Source organism: Acanthopagrus latus, chromosome 9 (assembly GCF_904848185.1).
Source record: "Acanthopagrus latus isolate v.2019 chromosome 9, fAcaLat1.1, whole genome shotgun sequence".
In the NCBI taxonomy this organism is placed as follows: Eukaryota; Metazoa; Chordata; class Actinopteri; order Spariformes; family Sparidae; genus Acanthopagrus; species Acanthopagrus latus.
In genome coordinates, this window is record NC_051047.1 from 26275573 (window position 1) to 26298548 (window position 22976).

Consider the following 22976-nt stretch of genomic DNA (forward strand, 5'->3'; position numbering starts at 1 on the left):
GGGCTCATAGAAACCTTCTGAGGATTTTTCACCCTGATCTTAGACTAGCAGGTACACAGAAACCGATTTTTCGCCATGATTGCTTTGCCTTAAACCAACATGGTTGAGCTGTAACTCTCTAACTTTGAATACGTGTCATCGAAACCTTAACATCAGCGTAAATTTCGTGGAATTTAATAGTGGCGGGATACAGCCTGAGAAGGCAGCTTGAGGGCAGTAAATACCCTTCACAACTGTCTTGAAACCACGTCTACTTCCGCTCGGGTCAGTCTACGACGTGCTGTCCGCGCTGACTGCACACATCAACAAGGAGATAAACCATTTCTCTCCGTAGCTGTTTGTTTCTATAAATACCTCCACTGCTCGCTACTACCTGTAAGTTTACACTGCTGGCTGTGTGAGTGTTAAAGGGTCCATTTTAACCACATAGCACTGCGTGCTGTTTCTTATTTAGGCGATGACGCTGAAGAACTTGGTGTAGAATAGTGGTGCTTTGGTCTGGGTTATGTACTGGAAACGAAAACATGTCCTCGGGATGTTTATGTTACACAACTAGTTATCAGTGCGAGATGGATATTAAATGATAAATAGCATGCGTTCACATTTAGTCAGTAATAAGTATTATCAGTTCATGTCTTGAATTGTTTATCTAAAGGTGTTTTAGCGGCTGTGTAGCTACGAAAAGTAGTCAGCAAATAGCCTAAGCCAGTGACAGTGGTTTAAGCACCAAATCCCATATGATTTCTGTTTAACTTTATCTTCAGATACTATTTGCTTTCCTCCCAGTCATTCCTGGGGTTGCAGATACTCACTTTCTACATGGAATTGGTGTTGTTATCAGTTCCGTTATCTTGCATCAACTTTAAAGCTCTTATCTGGTAACTGAATTGAGCAACAGCATCCCAAATGCAGCAGATATCTTCATGTCACACTGGAGTCATTGTGGACAGTTTTTTGTCTGGATGAAAAGGCTCATGTAATGTCAGACTGAGACGTGAAATTAGGTCAAACTCAGGTTGAAGACATGCATGTTTTTTGACAGTTGATGTTGGTCTAGTTTGTGAATGTGTCTTTAATGATCTCAACTTAAATTCTGGTCTTTTATCCAGCATGGCAGCTCCAAACTGTGCCGGAGGCCAAAGTTCAATAAGATTGCACAAGATGTTTGGTTGTTATCTTATTAGACTTGCAGGGAGAGCAAAGTGCTTTAATTGAACGTGTTTTGCTTTGCATGAGGCACTTCTGCACTCTTCTGCAGGTCGCATGTCGATATATGCAAAGTGTATTTGACATTTTTAAATCATTTAGAGTAAAAAATAATAATTTTATAGATGTTTTACAGGCATGACATGGGGGTGAAGAACAAATCTTGAAAAATGTATAAGGTTTAAGTGAGGTCTGTGTCAACACACACTATAAATTATATTTAAGTACCTGCTAAGTTGTCTGCACATACATAGTTATGGTTATGTTCGTTTGTTTTTTTAAACAGAAACATTAAAAAAAAAAAAAAGTTTTCTTAAAAAAAGGCAATAGGGGGCAAGCATGTGTTTTTAAAAGACTTTTAACTTTGCCCAGAGTAAAACTTCATTAGTGATTATTGTGGATTTCAAAAATATATTTGTTCGCTGCTGGGTGGCAACTGCTAAATTACATCTGGCATTAACTTAGCAATTTTATAGATTTTCTTTAGCACAGTTATGAAATTGTAGGTTGTTCACACCAGACGTCATAAAGCATTTAATCATTATCATCTGTAAAAGCGTTGATCGTGTCAACAGCAAGGAAAGTACAGATGTTATCACACCATTATTTCCTTCCCTTTACCTGAAATTGGTTGATGCAGAGTAAAGATCAGCTACCTGTGTATAGATATATATATGTACTGTACTGTACACTCAAGGGAAAAGTTAACCCAAAAATGAAAAAAAAAAAGTTTTATAACACACTTGTGTAATTCTAGGTTGTTCAAACCGATTACTCGACATAATAAAGCTTTTCATCATCATCATCTCTAAAAACAGTGACCGTGTCATCAACATGGAGACAAGAGATGTTCAGACACCATTTTCAAAACAACATCTAAGTTAATTTACTTCTGGGTGACGTGGCACTACAGCTGTGCATGTGTCATCTTGCTGTCCGAGTAGACTTTTTACTTATTATTTCACAACCTTTTGAGGGATCGCTGATAAGAAAGGAAAGGAAAAAAATAAGTTCAATGCAAAAGAAAAGGTGTAAATTGTTAATTAAATATATGTGTGTGTCTTCTGTTCACAGACCAGAATGAATGTGGGTGTGGCACACAGTGAGGTGAACCCAAACACTCGGGTCATGAACAGTCGAGGCATCTGGCTGACCTACGCGCTCGGTGTCGGAATACTTCACATTGTGCTCTTGAGCATACCCTTCTTCAGCGTGCCGGTGGTGTGGACGCTCACTAATGTCATACACAACTTTGTAAGTTACATCTCACACATTCTCTGCTGCTGCTGCTGCTCACCACCACTAGACCAAACCTGCAAACTAGGTCATCAGATTATTATCAGATTATCGTCACATCGACCTCCAAATACACGTTTATCAGTTGGACTGTCTGTTGCCTCATGACTTGCCTGTGCTTGTTAGGTTTTGCTCTATTTTTGGGGAGCCCGTCCATCTGGCAGCCTGACACGTGGCCCATTATGATAATTTTCACAAAACTGACCTTTCATTGTTAACATGGCTGGCCTCAAATAAAGGAACATGTGTGTGACGACATGGTGTAGTTAACAGGGATTGTTTATCACGGCCAATACGGAAGGCTATTAACAGTAACGACTGGGGTCAACTATAGCCTATTGTTTTCCACACAATACAACAGCAGTGTGCTGATTATGACTTAGCCACATGTCAGCGTTCTAGCTTTTATTACTCGTCGGCCTGTAGTGCAGGTTTTCCATTTAAAGCTGAATTCATGAGTTTTGTGTAATTGGACATTCCCAAGTTAGCTTTCTTGGCAATAAATCTGCATCATCCTGTCCTTTTTCTTTTTTTGGCTCTTGAATATGTAGTTATCAACCAGCAGCAGGCAGGAGATGTGTTGTTTCTGTTCTTCTGCTTCTACTCTTTCTAACTTAAACACTCTTTTACTCGTTGGTTGTCAACCTGCGGATCAGGACTCCCAAGTTGGTCTCCAGTTACTTTCCAGGGGTTGCCAGGTGGTCGTGGAGATAAAAATAAACTCTAAAAATAAACTTTTGTTGGTCTTGGGAAAAGTTTTTACCTATTACATTGGGTTGAGTCTGTTTTGGAGAGTGGCATTTTTCATTTTGTGACCCTTTTTGGAACATTATAAAAACGGTGGACATAATTGCTGACAAAAATAGTAAACATGAGGTAAATTGCCTTGAATTACTGCCCATGACCTCATGTTTACTATTTCTGTTAGCATTTATGTCCACAGTTTTTAGAAGAAGAAGCAGTATTTATGAGAGATTTGTTCGTTTTGTTACTCTCAGGTTGTTTTGAGTTAAAAGTCCCAGTGAATGTGAGGCAGGCCTCAACACGAGCCTAATTTTTTCAAGCGGTCACGACTCAGAAAGTTTGAAAACCACTCTTTTTACAAAGATACAAGAACTCCTGCAGCAACCAGGTTATTGACTTTAATTCTCACTGATTTGTGAGATGATAAGAAAGTAAACAGACTTTTGTACTTCCGCCAGAGGCTTTATAAACTGCAACGAAAACAAGAAATGGTTTAACTTCTTAAATACTTTCTGTGCACTGTAAACATCATGAAAAGCCTGAGTTTTTTATGAAGGCTGGTTACTTTATTTTATCTGTTACGGCTTTGTGCTCCACAGGCTGTATTAAGTGAACTACTGACTGTTTGTGTCTCCACAGGGAATGTATGTCTTTATGCACGCAGTGAAGGGAACGCCATTCGAGACCCCCGACCAGGGAAAAGCCAGACTTCTTACACACTGGGAGCAGCTGGACTACGGCGTGCAGTTCACGTCATCTAGAAAGTTTTTCACCATCTCACCAATCATTCTGTATGTACTAAATATCGTTTGATTCTGTCGTTACACTCATATTTTTATACAAACACTTGTTTTTATCTTAATGCACATTTCTTGTATGAAAGGAATTATTTCTTTTATTTTTATGAGTGAAACTTTTTTTTTTTTTTTTGCTCCACAGATACTTTCTCGCGAGTTTCTACACAAAATACGACACGACACACTTCGTCATAAACACGGCCTCGCTGCTGAGCGTCCTGATCCCCAAGCTGCCGCAGCTACACGGCGTCAGACTCTTCGGCATCAACAAGTATTAAGTTATTGTAAATTCTGCTGTGCCTCGTAGCAACACAAGTTAATTCCTGTGTAGTGTGTACCACCAATGTGTGTACTAAGTCGTACAGTTTGTGTAAGCGTCACTGTTTAGATTTATCAGGTTTTAGGTGAAATGTAAAAAAAAATAAACAGGTTTGTAGACGACAGGATGCCATAAGCATTACTAACGTATGTGAATATTTAATAATGTAATTTTGGCCGGCGCTGACCCGGGCTGGCCCGGGAATCGGCGAGGCTCTTTGGTTGAGTTTATTTTTGTCTGTCTTTGCCCTCAATTCACATGGCAACACTAACTGTGAGTGTGAGTCTGTTTCTAACCACAAAGATGTTCCCAGATGTATTTTTCAAAGATGTTTACTTCCTGAGGGTCGGAGCCTGTTGTTTATCGGTACACTCTCATTTTGTAATGGGTGTCGAACTTATTCATGCTGAGTGAAGAGTGGAGTCCTCCTTTATTTGCATGATTTCCTTGGTATGTGAATCATTTCATTTGTAACTCAATCAGAAAAGGGCAGGCATTTTTCTTTGTACAGTTTTTGTTTTTGGGAATGTTTTGTCCTGTATGTAGAACAGAGACAAGTTTTCTGTTGTCAGGTTCAGTGTTTACTGAGGGAGGTCGATAAAACTTACTTTTCATGTAGCTGCTCTCTTCAGTTTTTGACTTTTTGCTATCATCAAGGCAGCGAGTCCTGCTTTGTTTGGCCATAGCTCAAAGTCCTCCTGAGAAGTCTTGTACTTAATCTTATTAAAATGTTTGTGCCCTCACAACGTTTCATCGCTCATTAATTGCTGCATTGCTTCGTTGCTAATGATTATGGGATTTGTGTACTTCCCACAAAGGAGAGGTCAGTCATGTCGAGGATTTTCTCAAGATTATGAGGGAATTTAACACTTGCTTTAGTCAGCGCATTGATATTAAATATATTTTACAACCTCCCTTTTTAATTGGAGCTGCTCTGATGAAGTGTGTGGACAGGAGAAAGTTCAGCTGTGGCGAACAACAAACCTTTGACCCGTGAAGTAACACAAACCGGGGCTTATCAGGAAAGGCTCCAACACCTGTCTAAACCTGGTGCTGGATTCACACACAGGGTAATGGCTGCAATAAAGGAGCATTACAACAAATTGCACAAGAACAAAATGAACATTCTTCATCGAGGTCGTAAACATTTATCAAGGAAATGAAAGCTCCTGAAATAATGTACCTCAGAAGTTCAGACAACTTAAGAAATTAGAAACACGAGTTCTCTTGAGACTTTAAATTCTTTAAAATAAGTTTCTAAAGAAACATGATCAACATGTTAGCCGACTTCCAGCCTGAACTTACAAAGTTAAAAGCCTCCTGAGACACTTAAGATGAAGACTTAGTGTGTCTTTATAACATCTTCTGTTGGTGGTGACAGTGCTTTCCTCTCCTGCAGGAGAGACACTGACATACATTAAACTACTCCGACAATGACCAGATTCAAATCTGCTGCAAAAATGAACAGCACTTCTTTCTGACTCCAGCAAATTCACATTTTTTTTGTGCTTATTTACTTGAAGTCAGACTTCAGTGTCACTGACTTTCTCTTTAATCCTCAAACGATTCTGCTGTAAGTCACACAGTTTAACGTCAGCGTCAAACACTGTAAGGAACTTTGTTTTTGGTTTTCATCTCGACAATCATGATTAAAATCCTTATTTAAAAAAAGGGAAAAAAAGCTTGTATAAAACATGTCACCTGTGATAACTAAAACTCAGAATTTCCCAAGTCCACCAACAATCATCGACTGTCCTGTGAACTTTTGTTTTTAATGTGTTGGTCCACACAGTTCAGATCCTCACACTGCTTCCCCAACACTCCTTTATAGACCTCAAAGCGATGGTTCAGATCTTTCTGCGAGTGGGTTTTATATTTGGTGCCGAAGGCGCCGTCAGCAGACACGGTCCCGTAGAAGACGCGACCTATCCTGGAGTGAACCAGCGCCATGGCGCACATGACACAAGGCTCCCGGGTCACGTAGAGGTCATACCCGGTGCATATGTACGGCTGAGGACTCTCTTCTGCATCAGGAAGCTTCTGAAAGCTGCAGCCAGGATATCTGTCAAAAGAGTAACATCCACCTCCCTGACTCCGAGCCACCAGGTCAATGCAGACCATGATGGCGTGATGAAGAGGATGGTCGCCTCTGCAGTCATGACCCACTGCGATGATCCTCTCCATCGCTGGGTCCACCATCACCGCGCCCACTGCCTCCATTCCCAGCTCGCTTCCTGCCCTGGCAGCAGTCAGAGCAGATGTCATGTACATGTGCATCCTGGATTTCTGAGGCGGGCTGAAGAGCTCTCCTCTCAGGGCCACCGTCACCTGTTTGTCCTCATGAAACGAGGTGGGCCACTGTTTGTTCACCAGCTCAAACTGGGGTCGGGTCAAAGGAGGACGGGCAGGGACCCTGACCACAAAAGGCTGACCCAGTCCATCATGTTTAACTCCACCTGAGGGGAGCAGAGAGTCGATGGAGACCTCCTTCAGGTCTGGTGCCTCACTGACGAGGCAGACGAGGATCTCCAGAGGATGAAGGCTGCCCTTCACCGCCCGCACCCTCTTGACGTGCTGGAGGCCGTTCAGAGGGTAGAGGCCGTTCAGCTCCCGGACCAGTCGAGATGTCTCCTTCTTGTCCACAATGGGCGCAGCAAACGCCTCGATCAGCTCGACATCTTGTGACTGCTCATCTGACAGGACGGGATACGCCACCCAGGAGTCGGTGTCACACTCCGAGCCTTTCCAGCGTTTCGTCTGAGGCTCCATTGTTCCTGCGTTCTCCTGTGAAATATGATTTCACAGCAAAGTGGAGCAAAGTCAGGACAGAGATCATGATGACAGAGAGTTTCTGTTGTGTAACTAACACCAACAAAGACCTTTGCTTCATTAAAGTCAGTGAAAGAGATCAGCTGGCAGCTCGTGTCCCAAAAGTTCAAGCTGATTTTTAACTCAAACATGAAAAAGTCAGTTGTTACTCTCACTGGATGGGTTGTTTCATGCATGTTCACTTTGTGAACAGGATAGAGGTGTCAGCACTGACTGGATGTATGAAGATGAATCAGTGTGTTCATTGTGCCACCACAGATCGACTTCATCCTGGTGACTTTCTGCAGGTTAAGCAAGTTTAAATAACATTCGCCAAAAACAATGATTTCAGAGTCCATTGACATTTTTCACAATCTTCTGACATTTAAATGACCACACAACCACTTGATTCATCTTGGAAATAATCAACAGTGAAAATAACAGTTAGTTACAAAAGAGTAAAGTTGATTTAGTGGATAACTAACCCTTAACTTTGGTTATTAAACATGTGCACTCAGCAGAACAGTTTACAGGTAAAACATAACATCATGAGTGCCCTCTGATGGACAAACTACGTAATGGTACTGCAACTACATGGATACGCCTGTGAAGTAGTGACGATAGAATACCTTTTACTTTCCTGATACCAATTGCAAATACCTGAACTTCCATGATGATCTATACCAAGTACCTGTCTGAGTGTTATCATCCAGTCTGACAGTCAGGCAGAACTGAAAAAAAAAACACATAACTAATCTAAGTTTCCTGACACGTGTTGGAAGTTACACAAGCCACTTGCTGCTTTCTTGTATATCAGTCAGACTCTTTGTTACAGCCCTTAAATAAACAACAGGGCCTGACTAAGACAAGACTTCAGGGCTCATACCAATATTAGAGAGTTAACTAACATATGTCAAATGATCCCTCAAATGTGGAACACGAAACAAAGTAATGTAACTGGGGCAGCATATTTTAGTTGAACAATAAACTTTATTGTCTCAAATGAAATCACTGTATTTACACAGTAAACTTGGAATTTAAGGATTTTAAATTACAACAAGCATATTTTTTCTGCTATATGCGCTGTAAAGAAAACACTTTTCATATTGGTCAGGTTCCAGTAAACAATGCATTAAAAAAACAAAGCCAATAATGATTTTATATCTGTAGTGTTGAAACAAGAAGCTGATAAATGAACAATTAAATACATTTTAAATGAATAATAATTAGAGCCAGTCATCAACTGAAAATACCAAACATTTGGTGATTTAACATCAGAGCTGCACATACAGAAATGCTTTCCGTGATAAACTGAATCCTTGAACATTCCTGTTGAGGTTTTATTTTTTAAATGTGTAGTGGCCATCTTCCATACGAATTCTCTCAAAAGATATTTACTGTTTACATTCTATTATTCCTTCAAATATTACAGTGATGTATCTATAATTTAATCAATTTATAGTTGAAAGTCACCTTTCATAATGTCCAGTTCCAGAGGTGCAGCACAGATTCTGAATGAAGCTAGAAGTGATCCTTTAAGGACACGTGAAGATAATCCATAAAGCAGCCTGCAGGAGATTCCCATTGATATCATGCTTCAGGAGCAAAAGCTGCATGTAGTTCCATAAAAAACTCTCAAGTCAACATGCAGTCCTTTCTTCACTTCCTCCCCAGCATAAACTTTGTCTTTATTACTTTAGGCACATGTCTAATGGTCAGCGACACTCTGGTTCCCCGGGTCAGGGTCGCTCCTGGCTGGGCCCCGGCAGCAGACAGGTTTACCACCTTGTCCGTCAGTGTGTCCTGATCACAGGGCCGGATGCCGTGAAGCAGCCTCTGGTACATTTCATCCTGCAGGATCAGAAGACTGCGAGGCTTCACCAGCAGTGAGAAGAGGAACCGGTTCTCCTCCGTCTGCGGTGTATCGCCCTCCTCCAGGCTGCTGACGGGCGAGTAGAAGTCGAGTAGCGTGTGAGAGCCCAGGCTGATGGTGGTGACGGTGGGGTGGTACAGAGGGCCGTCTTCATGAGGCATAATCCCTTCTCCTTGTTTATACTCATTCACCAACACATGGTTGGCTGTTTTCCCACTGAAAGCACCCAGAGAGGAGATTTTCTCACAGTACGTCTGGAGCCAGTCAGGCATCTTCTCTGCCAGCATGCCTTTTGGATGTGGTAACCCTCCCCAGTTCTGAAGCCTTCTCCCTGACAGTTGAGTCCACTTAGTTTTTGGAGACTTATACACCTGCTGCTGGAGGTAGGACTCCTCATCCTCTGATATGAAATCTGGGATGTAATACACTGTTGGTTGGGCATCTTTAACGACAAACTGCTTCAACTCCTCCAAAATACATGCTGGCTGTTCCATGCCTCCTTTAGAAAAGTCAACATGAAATGCTCGTTAAAACCCAACTTTAAAAGAAATGCTAATGCTAGCTAACCTCTCTTAAAGTGATTGACAGGGAGTAAAGTGGACCGCAGTCAGATCAACTATGACTGAAAAGATAACTTAGACATCTACTGTATGAATTAAAACGTACAGTTGTATAATTAACGAATTAATAGTGGAATTATATGTTTATGCTGGCAGCAAAACTTGCCTTGTCAACAGCAGCAGCCACATTACCACCAAGCCATTTCCGGGTAGCTACGTTGCTAGCATTAGCATCCTTTAGATTCATAAAACCCTTTACACGGTAACTATTTGGCAACAACACAAGAACTTAATACAAACAGATTGTATACTTCATTGGAAGTTAGTCGAAACTCATGAAATATGTAATGTTGTCTTCTTTTGCTCTGAAAAAAAGCCTCAATGATAAAATCACGTACCAATTGACGTCATGGTGCTTTCACGTGTGTGGTAATTATGAGGTTTCTAGTTGTAAAAACGATTTTTACCGTGACCAATCCGAGGTTAAAATTGTTTTTTGTCACGATTATTTCCTTAAGGAAGTTTAAAGGGGCAGTTTGTTTTAGTGGCAATTCCTAATACTGATCACTCAACTTATCTGTTTGACGATGCTCTTCCACACAATATCATATCAGTAATTAACGTGTAATTTATGTTCGCGTTTCATCAAATGTCATGTGATTTCGTTGCCTTTGTTGCCTGTATGAAAATGACTGTTTCACAAATATCACTACAACTCTGACAGCTTCCACAACAATAATCTTCTCAATCATTTGAAGTCAGTGTGTTGCTTTATCCGATATACGATAAGTGTGGTGTCCCTGAAGGTAACACGGTCCACTAGGTGGAAAAAGCTAGAATTCAAATTCTGAAGCGGCGCCATGTTTGTTAAACACACAGCAGGCCGCCGCTAACTGCAGGAAATTAAAAGCTCGGGTATTTTAACAGTGAAGTGACACAAAAACATCATTACCTCTTTTAGATGAAAACTACGCTTGGTTTAAAAATTCCTGCTAGCCGCTCGGCTCCATGCTTCCATCATGGTGCATCAGACTAAAATGTCCCCCAACTGAAAACGTCAACGTTCCCGCTGAAGGTAACACGAAGGTATCCTTCCGGATTTCAAAGTAAAGGACGACGTGAGAAAAAACAAAAGCGTTGTTTCCATAAACAGTCCAACATTCATATACTGCTGAACTAAGTACTTCTTAGGCTACTTGCATGAATAATATGAAGTACTTTTACTGTGTACTTTTCGAGTGATACTTTGTCAAAACCTTAAATAATGATATTGAAAACTTTGTAATTTAGTTTATTTAGACTACTAAATTATGTAAAAATGCTAATACTACCACAGCAGCCAATCAGCTCCCTGGACAACCTCAGTTGGTGGAGCAGGCCTCTAGTGATTAAGAACTATCTCTTCCTCCTGGGTTCAACTCCTGGCCTGAGGTCCTTTACTTCATCCTACAAATAAAAATAAAGCAAATATTAATAGAACCAACTCAGACAAACAATTATAGATAATAGAATTATAAAATGTCCCTTTTAAAATTGACATTTCTCTGGTTTTTATTTGTTATTATTCCAATACTAACTAAATCAATTTACATTACTTTAACATTGTAATCGAGTGAATTCAGGTAATTTGGACACCTCAGCTCAAGTGTTATTGATTTCTGTTCTGTACTTTTACAAAGTTAATTAAATTAAATGTGAATGATGACTTCATGGGGATGATGTTACAAAAATGGGCAGGGCACTTGTACATATAATCTATATAAGAATCTACTTCTTACCTTTTTATTATATTGTTTATATGGTACTATTATTATGGTTGTTTAGTTGAACTGTCCTTAGGCTGCTGTGACTACTTATGGAGAATACTTTTTTTTTCCCTTCACGTCTTCCTTTACTTTGAAATCTCGGTTTCACTACAATTACCGTAAACGTTAGTAGATTCGCGCACTGGAAAATAGGTGCCACTGATTTGACACAGATAACGCGAACCACGGCTGGCTTGACCGCAGTATTTGGACCCGGGTTTAACGGGTTTTCAAATTACATTCACATTTACAAAGTACACGCTTAACAGTTGTAGTGTTAAGATGGCCCCGTTTTTGGTTTTTTTGTTGTTGTTTTTTTTTTAAATGCGGCTTCTAGGTACTTTACGAAGTTCACAAACTTGCCGGTACACGGAATTATTTACATGTGACACAGCTACACGGAAGTGAAATATCAGTGCGGACAGCTCATTCAATGCTCTTATTTTCTCTGCTCTTAATTTCTTCAACTTCGTGTATTTTTCTTTCTTTTCTTTTTTTTGGTTCGTTGCTCTGAACTTTAACATAATGCTGTGACCATATTCGTGTCCATTTTATTTTATTTTGCGAGCTTAAAGTCAAATGGGAACTAAAGTGAGGTCACCTTTATTTATTTGACTGTTTTAACTCGCAGTTGGTTGATTTAAGATTCATGACTATGCTCCCTTCAAAAGCAAGAGTTCTGCACAGGCTGCTCCAGTTTAGATCCACATGTTTTGGCTCTCCTTCATGTGGAAAAGCAGCATCTTCCAGACTAGTTCTGGGTATTGAGACGAGCTGTGATGAGACTGGAGCTGCAGTCCTGGACGAGACAGGTGAAATCCTTGGAGAGTCTCTACATTCACAGAAAGTTGTGCATCTCAGGTGGGTGTCACAGTTGTAACATATCAGGATGCTTGTTTTCAGGCTTTTTCTGACATGTATGATTTACTTTTTGCATGCTTCAGGACTGGTGGCGTCATCCCCATGGTGGCCCAGCAGCTCCACAGAGAAAACATAGAGCGTGTGGTCCAGGAGGCTCTGGAGAGGAGCAACGTGGACCCCAGCCAGCTCTCTGCTGTGGCCACCACTGTGAAGCCAGGCCTGGCACTGAGCTTGGGCATTGGCCTCAAGTTCAGTCAGAAGTTTGTGAGGCAGCACAACAAGCCCTTCATCCCCATCCACCACATGGAGGCCCACGCCCTCACCGTCAGGATGCTTCAGCCCGTCGCCTTCCCCTTCCTGGTGCTGCTCGTCTCCGGAGGTCACTCGCTCCTCGCTGTGGCCAGAGGAGTCGACGACTTCCTGCTTCTGGGTCGCACTCTGGATGAAGCTCCAGGGGACACACTGGATAAAGTGAGATCTTGACACTGAAATGAAATTCAGTATATGATTACAAAACAAATGAAATATCATCTTTTGTGGATTCACAGGTGGCCAGACGTTTGTCCCTCATCAAGCACCCGCAGTGCTCCACACTGAGTGGAGGACAGGCCATAGAGCTCCTGGCAAAGGATGGTGACAGGACGAGGTTCCGTTTCACGACACCTATGGGACAAACGTACGACTGCTGCTTTTCTTTCGCCGGGCTGAGAAATCAAGTTACAATGGCGATAATGAAAAAAGAGGCAGAGGAAGGTAAGAGTAGACACAAGGTCTCAGATAACCGTATCCCATCACCAGGGATGAGATCTGAAGACATTTTGACTTAATCAACACCGATGTAAACAGAAAATATACATTTCTGAATTGCAGTGTCTGGAATTATTACTTTATCAATCCTCTAGGGGAAATTAGGATATCATAGCAGCATATCATATTTTTTTATTAATCGATTAGATGTTTGGTCTATGAAATGTCAGAAAATTATGATAAATATCGCTCATTGTTTCTTAAACCCCAAGATCACATCCTCAAACCTATTGGTCTTTCTGTCCACAACTCAAAGATACTTAGTTCTCTGTCTCAGAGGAGGAAAGAATCCAGAAAATGATAACATTTAAGAAGCTGGATTTAAAAGTTAGTTAGCTATGAATTATTAAAAGGCAACAACTAATCCATTAATCATCGCAGCTTTACAAAATACAACATGGAAGGAGGTTTTGAAGAAGTGAAATTGTACTTGGCCTCTTTGTCTGCTAGCTTCTGTCTGGTTACAGGTTGGCAGACACTAGATTTGTACCCGTCTCTGTCTCCCTCTGTAGGTATAGAACAAGGGACTCTGCTGTCGTGTGTGAATGATATTGCAGCTGCCACTCAGCACACAGTCGCCACTCATCTCGCAAAGCGAACACATCGAGCCATCTTGTTCTGCAAAGCGAACGGACTGCTGCCATCGAGCAGTCCCACCTTGGTGAGTGAAACATAATGTCTTAATGTGAAAAATCAACTCAGTTAATCAAGTAATCAATTAATCCCCAGCTGAAAATAGTCCTCAACAAATGCCCTGTTTACTCCTATTCTAATATAAACTAATCCCTGGTAGCCTCATCCTGTAAATCACAGAAAATCCAAATGTAGATTTGAAGTATTCATCATTAAACTCTTCTTTGACAGGTGCTGTCTGGAGGAGTCGCAAGCAATCAGTACATTCGTAAAGCTTTGAGCATCATCACGGAGGCGACAGGACTACAGCTGCTCTGTCCTCCGGCCAAATTCTGCACTGACAACGGAGTGATGATCGCATGGTGCGTTTACTGACCTCCAGTGAATCTGACTGGATGTTTTGTCCCACTGAATGTGCATTTTTTTCTTTTTTTCTAACAAGGAACGGTGTTGAACGCCTGAGAGAAGGGAAAGGGATACTGCCTCCAAGTGTGGACGTCTGCTACGAGCCAAAGTGAGTCAATGCTGAACACATTAACTAGGTTAATTTATATGTGCAGCTGATTAAAATCTGTATTGCTCCACATTAATGTTGTGTTGCAGGGCGCCGCTGGGAGTCGACATGACAGCAGAGGTGAAGGCAGCAGCCATCAGGCTTCAGTCCATCAGGATGAAGATCCCCAACTGACTGTTTGTTCTGTTCAGTGCAAACAAATATTTCTGTCGCTTGTAGATCGTCTGAGTTCAAATTATATACTGTGTATATAATATATATGGATAAACACATTAAGCAGCAGTTTATGAATAAAATTGTTATTATACATCTGAGCTGACCTTTTTTTAAGTGGACCCTAAAAACTGCCTGAAAATTAAAGATCCATCAAAGTAAAATCTTCTTGGTTTGCTGCAACTGGACTTTTAAACAACTGTATTCCAATAAAGTTACAGAAAAAAAAGATGTATTTAGATTACAGATACTGTAAAAAAAAACAGATTTCTAACAGGATTATAACTTTAAATGTTAACTTTTTATTTTTAAATGGAAAATAAAGAATGATTGTAAAATCACAATTTGAAAAGAAAGACCTATCCGTTTGCTGAACAGTTTTCGTTCTGTCTTTAAAATTGTATTAATTTAGATTTCATACCGAATTTACAAAGAACAGTCTGTCTGTTCACACCAGGTACATCTGATCCACCTGAGCAAGAAGGAATAGTAATTTCAGCCTTTTTCAGTAATTACAATCTAAAGTAGAACTTAAAAGACACGAGACATGCCGTAGTTTTCCACGCAAAGTGTGACTTATTTATTTTTGTTAATGAATACAACAATTGTTCAGCTGGATACTGATAATTATCATGATTTTAACCACACACAAAACTTGTAAACATGTCTGACAAACCACGACTACACATTCATGTGCTTTTTCATCAACAATTATAATCAAACACCTCCGTCACAGCCACATTTATTCCCTTTCAGGCATGTAAATATTACTGTGCACTCTTAAGTGGGGAAGAAAATATCTTTGCAGTCACTTATTTTACGCTGAAATCTCATCTGACAGTTTCCAGCCACTGATTCCAGAACGTTGTGCAATCGTGTGGTTTCTTCTTTGTGCTGAACATTTGTGCTGACAAAGCTTAAAGGCAGAAATGAAATATTTCAAATGCACAACTTCAGTGGTATTTGTACAAAAGTCAAAGACTCCTCAGGTGTTGGAGATTGCTCTTGGAAAGATGTTGAGGACTCCAAATATTAAACACAGTTATTTCCTGTCTGGCTTTTAAAGGGAAAATCCACCCAGAAACTGTTTAACACTTGAGCTGAATCCTCAACAATGTTTTCCTCATTTTACCATTTAAGCGTTTGGTGTTTTCGTATCTTTTTCTTGGATTATCGGTCAAACACACACACACAAGGCGGCTTGATACTGACGGCTGCTGTTCTTTTAACAGGGTGTCTACAGGTAGCAGACACTTTTGGACAAATCCTCCTTTACTTATCCAAGCACTGCAGATATTTATGAAGGTAAGAAATATGTACAAAATGTGGTTCCCTTCAGCGGTAGGTTTTCTATGTAGGACAATGATGACGAGTGCGTGTTTTAACTCCAGTAGCCCAATAGAGGGAAGCAGTGGTTTAAAGATTTGTAATCAGAAATGTGGACTTTGACACTGACGGGCAAACACAAGCGACTATTAAGAACTCACAAATTCAAATTTAAGATTTTTTCAGGACCTATAGACAATGTGTTTCACACCAAAATGAATTCCAATAGATTTGCAAAAATGTCAGTCACTCAAAGACACAAGACCTCTCTCGATGTTCACGCTGTCAGACTGATGCTAATATCCAAAAGTCTGGCTAAAATCAGCCATAGAAGAAGAAGAGCCAGGCTAAAATGCACACAGGGCTTTTTTTTTTCTAAAAGGCACTCTGGAAAAGTAGGAAACTATGAACTGAAATGAATCACAAAATAATGAATCACAAACTAACACCCAGAAAGTACTCAAAAAAGTTGGTATCTCCCTGTGTCAGACGATCTGACGGTGGATTTTCCCTTTATTTCCTCTTACTTTCTCTCTAATCTATCAAAGCACACACACTAAAAAAATTAACCACTCGATCCAATACTAGAGCTCATCGTGCTCATAAATATTATACTCCTTCGAGCTGATCGTCCCGTCTCTGTCGTTGTCACTCTTGCGGAATATATCATCAATTATCCTCTGGTAGAACGGGTCGTCACGAGGCTTCCCACCTTTTTCATACTCCAGCTTCAGGTATTCCTTCACCTGGAAAACAAGGAGCACCTCAGAGTCAATAACTTTTACAACACTCCTCTTTCATAACGACCTGCTGTTGTTGTGATGTCTGAACCACGTAACCACACCGGAGACGAATAAAACTGTAAATGTCATTGATAGCAGGTCATTGGCCTCTTCCTCTTTAATGTGCTATCATTAATCAAGATAACGTCATGACTATAAGTCATATGAGTATAGACAATCTTTACATTTAGTTTAACATTGATCCTTTATGACCTTTCTTATATGGAGTTATTCTCTGATCAGTTTCATGCCATAACGATAAGCTTCCCTTGTGGTTTTACTGGTCTTGATATTGTCCTTTATTTTGTCTTGACATTGCTGTAAATAATTGCTGCACAGATATGCAGTTAATAAATTAATGGTTAAACGATGTACAGCCTTCTCAACTCTGTGTGTGTTTACGATGTGAGATAATGAGGACGCAAACAATTGTGGTCTTCTAAGAAAAGTCTTTACAAGTTATTCCTAAAGCCTGCGATAAGAGAAGACGTAAACAACCGACATCAACTTTAGATGAAGGTACTCTTGGCACAAGTCTGCATGATAACCAACCGTCACAAGACCCCTGAACTCCAAATGCAAGCGGGTTTAATTTAACTGAATAATTATTAAGGAAATATCCAGATTTACCTCCTCCCTTGTAAGACTTCTGTCTTTGTCGAGGTCCATCCTTCCGAAAGCCTCCATGCTGCGTGGTCCCTTGGACACCGAGTAAAGCTCCACCTCAAAGACCACCGTGGCGTTGGGCGGCACTGGATCTATTCAAACAGAGAACAGGATTTTAAAAGACCACGAGGCAGAAAGACGGAAATAATGAGGACTCTGCCTTCAAAAGAGTGGAGCTGAGAAGTTCTGAGGAAGGGATGGGAGTTGCATTTCGAGGGAAAAAATGTTGTTTATCTGATTTGGTTGGTGATTCAATTACATTTCAAGACTTCATCAAAACAAAACGAACCAAAACAATCAGATAAGAACGTGATGATTTGTCTCCAAGAGCATAATTCTACAAAATCTAAAGGCCAGTTACAGGTATGGTTAACGCAGCAAGAAAATAAACAAGCAACATGCAATCACAGTTAATTCATTCATGAGCAGGAAAGACAGAAAATAACAAGAACGTGAAAGCTCCATTTTAGTTTTCACTCAACAAAAGAGCAAAACTAGACAGATCAGAAACTCCTTGTGAAGAGGTTTGGAGGAAACAGTCATTAAAGGTTGAAGACTAATCAGCTGTTAGTTTTCTGCTCCAGTGCACACAAGAGGGAGCAAAATGAAGCAGAGACCTTTAAACCTTTGTACATGCTTACAGTACATGCCATGTGGAGGGATGAGTAGCAAACACTGCCAGGGATGTGATGCCCTTTCAACTACACAGCTGTAAAAGAAGACAAGACAGCATCAAAGCGGCTCCTCTACCACAGAAACAGTATTACACAGTGGCCGATCAGTTGTTACTTCTTAATTTTGCTCAGTGGATCCTCTAGAAAACATGCTTTAATGTTCACATGTCCATTGCTGCAGCACCTCTATTCACCCTCTGTCTGAAAGCTCCGTTTCAGTGCCTGTCTCTTTAAGGCCCCGCCTCCCCTAATGCTTGGCCTGCTCTGATTGGTCAGTTCAAACAGGCCTGAGCAGCCGCTGCCCATCATGTTTCTGCCTGCATTATTATAAGCATGGCCGTGCTGGTTTTGTCGAATGTGATGACTGTAAAGTTATGACATCACAACATTACAGAAGTCCTTATAGCTTGTTTAAAGGCAGTTTCTGATTTTTGACATATTTATATGTCACTTAAACCTGTTATTTAATACATGGATGATACATGGAAATCTCACTTTCTGCCTTACCTTTGCCTTTTTCTCCGAAGGCCAGGGCAGGTGGAACGGTTATCTTTCGTTTCTCTCCAGCACACATATCTTTCATCCCAATGTCAAGGCCCTTGATGATTTGTCCAACGCCGTGCACGAACCACTGAGGGTGGCCGTCCTTATCTGATCGACTAAAACAGAAACAGAAACAAACAATCAATCACAATTCATATCAATACTGAACTGTACGATTATCATCACTAGACGAAGGGAGGTGGGGTATTGTCACTTTCACTTTGGCCTCTTGAGATAACTGCGCCCTGTTTGCAGTTTCCTCCAACAGGCCTACTTCTTAAAACACCTCTGCCAAGGTCATGTTTCCACCTGTGTGCTGTAGTTTGTTAGTTTTGGATTTTATCAGCAGGATCGCACAAAGTCTACAGAACAGATTCCACCAAACTTGGATGGAGGAAGAGTCTCGGCTCTAACTTTCAGTACATCACAATTACCAGCCGATAAATGCTAAATAATCTGTACTCTTATGAGCCCTATTTGCATACAGGTGTATTTCCCAGGTGACAATCTGAATTGCTCCAGGGCCCCCAGAGGTCCCCCACATTACCTGCACTGTTTATGTATATGCACCTGAGAGTGGCTGTGTTTTCACTTATTTTCAATGTATGCCATTAATGCTTCTTTGTTTTTGCGAATACTTTTATCCATATGTATAACATGAAATATAAGTTTAGCCCCTCCCCAATAACTTCCTCACAGTCCCCTCACACTCCACTGATCCAGGTGAGCTGAAGTTGGTTTTAAAGCAGAATTAACTACAATTCCCAATATTTAGTGCCCTTACCAGTCTAATAATAAACTTTACTGATGCCACATTGATGGAATAAGAGGTTACATAATGCTACAACACACACAGAGAAGACTTTAGCTTATGGCATGTAATGTAAAACCTCCTCTGATCATCATGTGTCACTAATAATACAGTAATAAAGTGTCTGCAAACGTGCATGGAGACTCTCAGAGCATCAGACTGTCTTATAAAGAACACTTCTTTAAGTTTTCTCTCAGACAACCGACCTGCAGTAGAACTGAGACCCGTCTTTGGCGAGGTATCCATCGTAGTGGGCGTTCAGCAGATCTCCTCTTTTGCTCTTTGGACTGCACTCCTCGGGTTTGAACAGAACTTCAATCTTCACCTCGCCCTCCAGCTCGTCTGCTGCCGCCCAGACAGACGACAGCCCGAGCTGTGAGGACATAAAGAGGCACAGTGTGCAGCTTACCAGCCTCCACATCATGCTGCTGTGCAGTCGTGGCAACTTCAGGACGCGCAGGAAGACGTGGAGAGCCGCTGCTGTGGACTCTGTGGGAGTTTCCTGCCCTGAGCTGTGACTGTCAGGGGTTTCTACTTCCTGTGCGTAAAAGACCCACTTCCTTCACTGTAACTGGGCCGAACCACGGCTCCAGTCCAGTCCTCACTAAAGTATCGCTCACTGGACTGGAGAGACTCGGTGGAGGCGGAACCCAGCCTGAGCGGAAATTCCGCCTGACAGACTAAACTGAGGGCGATAATAAAAAAACACAAGTAGAATTTTAGTGTTATTGTTGTTTTATTCTTTTTCTAATAAACAGATGATGATAAACAGATTATAAACAACTAATAACATGTACTGTATGATACTAAAAACAAAATGGATTAATAAATAACGATCAGAAAAGTTTTAAGGTAACTGCTTACTTTATAAATTAAGATGTATTTATACAAAGAGCATATAAAAACACATATTATGATTGATAGATACTTTATTAGATATTGAAACAGAACAAAAATATGTTCGGCCATCAATCCATCATCTGAAACAACTAATTAATTATCTGACATTTGTTCTTATCAATACATTTAATATTTTAAGTATACTCACTATTTATTTTTGCTACATACCTCCACTACTTTTACTTTGGTAAAGGATCTAAATACTTTCTTCACCCTTTGTGTTCTTTTCCTCTCTCTTTCTGTGTCGCTGATTTTGCCTGTTTTATCGCTTGTATTCCCTGTACTTGTAATTAATCATATTGACTCTTTGTTTTCATACATTTTCTGTTCTGCCTTCTTGTTTTAACTCAACTTAGACTCTTCTTTCTTGTGTTTGGCTCAGCTGTTGAGCATTTATTCTGTAATAATGCGATCCTCAGTTTTCTGCCTTTGCTTGTTTGTCAAAGCACTTTTGCACTTTGTTTTAAAGGTGCTACATAGATAAAGGTGATAATTGCCATTAACAGTATTATCACATTTATTATTACATAACCTTGAGTACCCACAGCATTACCCAAATTCCCAAACAATACAAAAACAAAAAGGAATACTTACTAGACAAAACTGACCCATGCAAAAATGAGTACCTCTCTCTTCTCTGTGATGAGCTATTTGTTAATCATAGACAAAAGGAAACGTAACATTTCATTTGCAGTCTGAATTCCTCTTCCCAGTCTTCAACACCTCTGTCAAGTGACCCTGTGATTATATGACCTCTGCCTCCCTGACAGATGCACCACTCCCTCAAATGGTGAAATGTCACCAAGATAAAATCAATATTAACACAAACGGCTAAATCTAGCACATTTACATGATAAATGCTCATCTTAATTAATTTAAATTGTCCCTTCTTTGAATAAAACAAACTACAGAGGCTCACTTTACTGTCCAAAGGAGAAAAAAATAACAGGAAATGACAGGCACAACGACTGTCCAATAGAACGTCAGGAATGCTCTTTGGAGGCGGGTAGCTCTCGTGTCCACCAATAGGAGCGGCGGGGGCGTGAACGCTCCTCTATTTATATTTGGGCGCCAGCGTGTGTGACTCATCGCCTCTCAGACCTTCAGTGCGTTCCGAGACAGACCGAACCAACCTCTGCTGCTTCTACCGAACCTTTTTTTTGGAAACAAGAATTTCTCTCTAATTGCCCGACAGGATTGAGATGTTACATTTTAGGTTCTCCACAGTGCTTAAGGACTTGTTTGCAGCCAGCCTCAAGCGTCCCTTGTCCGGCTCTAGACAGAAAACCTGGTTACCGACCCGCCACTGCTGCTTCGGCACCTCCTCCGTTGACTCCCGAGCTGCTCCGCTGAAGGTCTTCCATGCCGCTTCACACCGCCCGGCGCTGCGCACCGCACCCTGCGCCGCCCCGTTCCGCTCCTACTGCGCGAAAACTGAAGGCGCCGTGGTGCTGGACGAGCAAGTGAAGAAAGACGGTGTCAGCAGCGAAGAAGCCAGCGACAAGTAGGTTGAAAGTCCGGTGATTTGACGGGATGAACAGGCTGGTCGGTGTGATGGACGGCGGGCTGGTTGTGACGCATACAGGCGCGAGCGGATGTTCGCCAACCGTCATAAACGGCTAGCATAACTAGCTAGCTCTTAAATCTTTAATATCTGTGATACACATTAGTGGCTCGTACAGTCTCACCGTAAACACTTAGCTCGCAACTTAATGTATATACAATAAGAATATGGCTAGCTGATGTTCACTGTACCAGCCTGTTAACGAGCGGCAGCCATCACACACCATGTGTAGCTCGGTCATACATACCGACAGCCAGCAGCCTCCGTTGGCTCAGTGCCCAGAGGCTTTATAAATACGTCTCCTTCAAATACCAACACGACAACTTAACCCCAAGTTAATCAGGATTTTAAGTTGGCCGCCACCGGCTGGTATTAAACGTTAATGTTAGCTGTCTCTACCTGTGGAAACAACACGCAGCATGGTGCGGGTTAGTCTGTGAAAGTGAAACAGCAGTGGCTCTGTTTAGAGGATTAAAACATCCACATTCAGGCTCGTAATCAGTTAATAACATGCAGTACATGGGCGACATGGATCTAAAGTGAAGGATCTTAATGTATTTCTTACATGTACTTTTTGGTGTTAATAGTGGCTGGAGATGAGCCTGTGTGAACTGTGTAGTTTCCAGTAATTTCCACTGTGGCCTCCCCCCCTCCAGTCAAGTTCCTGCGTATATGCCACAGAGCTGCTCCAGACTGCCAACAGTATCAGCTAGTAGTCGCCAGTTTGCATGTAGTTTTCCTATTAAAATACATGCAAAACGAGAGTGCATATTCTTTTCATTATCTTGAAAAGCACCTCCACCTCTGTGTGGTGCTGTAGACATGACACCTAAGTAATTTCAGGCTATTTGTGCTTAACTAGTCATCTGCAAATTTAGACACATACATTTTAGAGTTACAAGAAAACACATAAGTACACAGTTGAAGGTAGACAAATTAAGCTCAAAGCAGTTCATAAGTAATGTATAATGTTAAACGTTGTAAGTAACACCTGTTGAGTAAATATTTTTCACAAAACACAATACCTTTTACCAGCTAAGCAGACTGGAGATGATGGTCAGTCTTAATGGTACTTAGTCAAAAAGTTTTCCCACTGATTTGTGTTGGTATGAGACATTATTTTAAAGCATGCTTGTAGCACAAGGCAGAGCTCTGATTTTGAAGTCAGATGTACAAGCAAAAAAGTGAAATCTACATCATAATGATTTTCCATTGTGCAGTACATTGACAAAGCTCTTTATTCAGATTTATAGCACAGCTTTTGATCCTGTTTT

General features: G+C 40.9%; 6 protein-coding genes across 12 annotated transcripts in view; 3 read left to right on the plus strand and 3 right to left on the minus strand.

The window, feature by feature from the left end:
* The first annotated feature begins 224 nt into the window (after positions 1-224).
* Positions 225-4633, plus strand: ormdl1 (ORMDL sphingolipid biosynthesis regulator 1). Its single transcript, XM_037110645.1, has 4 exons — positions 225-375; positions 2281-2460; positions 3886-4037; positions 4186-4633. Exons 2-4 carry the CDS (start codon positions 2287-2289, stop codon positions 4319-4321), a joined length of 462 nt encoding a protein of 153 aa, XP_036966540.1. The 5' UTR covers positions 225-375; positions 2281-2286; the 3' UTR covers positions 4322-4633.
* A 629-nt stretch (positions 4634-5262) lies between these two features.
* On the minus strand, positions 5263-10690 carry adat3 (adenosine deaminase tRNA specific 3). 3 transcript variants are annotated; one of them, XM_037110639.1, is made up of 3 exons: positions 10556-10650; positions 7862-7901; positions 5263-7146 (listed from the first exon to the last, which is right to left on the minus strand). In XM_037110639.1, the coding sequence occupies exons 2-3, from the start codon at positions 7877-7879 to the stop codon at positions 6106-6108; spliced, it is 1059 nt and encodes a 352-aa protein (XP_036966534.1). In that variant the 5' UTR covers positions 7880-7901; positions 10556-10650; the 3' UTR covers positions 5263-6105. The 3 variants fall into 3 exon arrangements, with proteins under 3 accessions (XP_036966534.1, XP_036966536.1, XP_036966535.1); XM_037110641.1 differs by lacking the exon at positions 7862-7901 and having other exon boundaries at positions 10556-10690; XM_037110640.1 differs by lacking the exons at positions 7862-7901; positions 10556-10650 and adding an exon at positions 7831-7852.
* alkbh6 (alkB homolog 6) lies at positions 8141-10696 on the minus strand. 2 transcript variants are annotated; one of them, XM_037110643.1, is made up of 3 exons: positions 10556-10696; positions 8810-9542; positions 8141-8777 (listed from the first exon to the last, which is right to left on the minus strand). In XM_037110643.1, the coding sequence occupies exon 2, from the start codon at positions 9535-9537 to the stop codon at positions 8830-8832; it is 708 nt and encodes a 235-aa protein (XP_036966538.1). In that variant the 5' UTR covers positions 9538-9542; positions 10556-10696; the 3' UTR covers positions 8141-8777; positions 8810-8829. The 2 variants fall into 2 exon arrangements, with proteins under 2 accessions (XP_036966538.1, XP_036966539.1); XM_037110644.1 differs by lacking the exon at positions 10556-10696 and adding an exon at positions 9770-10505 and having other exon boundaries at positions 8141-9542.
* A 1092-nt stretch (positions 10697-11788) lies between these two features.
* Positions 11789-14537, plus strand: osgepl1 (O-sialoglycoprotein endopeptidase-like 1). Its single transcript, XM_037109682.1, has 7 exons — positions 11789-12269; positions 12353-12740; positions 12818-13022; positions 13589-13737; positions 13941-14071; positions 14152-14223; positions 14313-14537. The coding sequence occupies exons 1-7, from the start codon at positions 12058-12060 to the stop codon at positions 14395-14397; spliced, it is 1242 nt and encodes a 413-aa protein (XP_036965577.1). The 5' UTR covers positions 11789-12057; the 3' UTR covers positions 14398-14537.
* A 452-nt stretch (positions 14538-14989) lies between these two features.
* fkbp7 (FKBP prolyl isomerase 7) lies at positions 14990-19980 on the minus strand. The gene is made up of 4 exons (XM_037109312.1): positions 19445-19980; positions 18392-18543; positions 17175-17302; positions 14990-16508 (listed from the first exon to the last, which is right to left on the minus strand). The coding sequence occupies exons 1-4, from the start codon at positions 19660-19662 to the stop codon at positions 16347-16349; spliced, it is 660 nt and encodes a 219-aa protein (XP_036965207.1). The 5' UTR covers positions 19663-19980; the 3' UTR covers positions 14990-16346.
* A 990-nt stretch (positions 19981-20970) lies between these two features.
* glsb (glutaminase b) overlaps positions 20971-22976 on the plus strand; it is a 35040-nt gene continuing 33034 nt past the window's right edge. For 2 of the 4 annotated variants that reach the window (XR_005076867.1, XM_037109309.1), the window contains exon 1: positions 21002-21642. Coding sequence is in view for 3 of the 4 variants with exons in the window: in XM_037109309.1 (XP_036965204.1) it covers positions 21341-21642 (302 nt within the window). In the remaining variant the exon portion in view is untranslated. Of the gene's footprint in view, positions 21643-22976 lie in introns of all 4 variants that reach the window. The other 2 variants (XM_037109310.1, XM_037109308.1) reach the window with 2 other exon arrangements.

Excerpts from the sequence above, each read along its gene's own strand:
- ormdl1 (XM_037110645.1), top strand. The coding sequence starts at position 2,287 with ATGAATGTGGGTGTGGCACACAGTGAGGTGAACCCAAACACTCGGGTC. Across the intron at positions 2,461-3,885 it reads CTAATGTCATACACAACTTT|GGAATGTATGTCTTTATGCA; the intron begins GTAAGTTACATC and ends GTGTCTCCACAG. Across the intron at positions 4,038-4,185 it reads ACCATCTCACCAATCATTCT|ATACTTTCTCGCGAGTTTCT; the intron begins GTATGTACTAAA and ends TTTGCTCCACAG.
- alkbh6 (XM_037110643.1), bottom strand. The coding sequence starts at position 9,537 with ATGGAACAGCCAGCATGTATTTTGGAGGAGTTGAAGCAGTTTGTCGTT.
- osgepl1 (XM_037109682.1), top strand. The coding sequence starts at position 12,058 with ATGACTATGCTCCCTTCAAAAGCAAGAGTTCTGCACAGGCTGCTCCAG. Across the intron at positions 12,741-12,817 it reads CAGGGGACACACTGGATAAA|GTGGCCAGACGTTTGTCCCT; the intron begins GTGAGATCTTGA and ends GTGGATTCACAG. Across the intron at positions 13,023-13,588 it reads GAAAAAAGAGGCAGAGGAAG|GTATAGAACAAGGGACTCTG; the intron begins GTAAGAGTAGAC and ends CTCCCTCTGTAG.
- fkbp7 (XM_037109312.1), bottom strand. The coding sequence starts at position 19,662 with ATGATGTGGAGGCTGGTAAGCTGCACACTGTGCCTCTTTATGTCCTCA. Across the intron at positions 18,544-19,444 it reads GGGTCTCAGTTCTACTGCAG|TCGATCAGATAAGGACGGCC; the intron begins GTCGGTTGTCTG and ends TTTCTGTTTTAG. Across the intron at positions 17,303-18,391 it reads CTTCGGAGAAAAAGGCAAAG|ATCCAGTGCCGCCCAACGCC; the intron begins GTAAGGCAGAAA and ends CTGTTTGAATAG.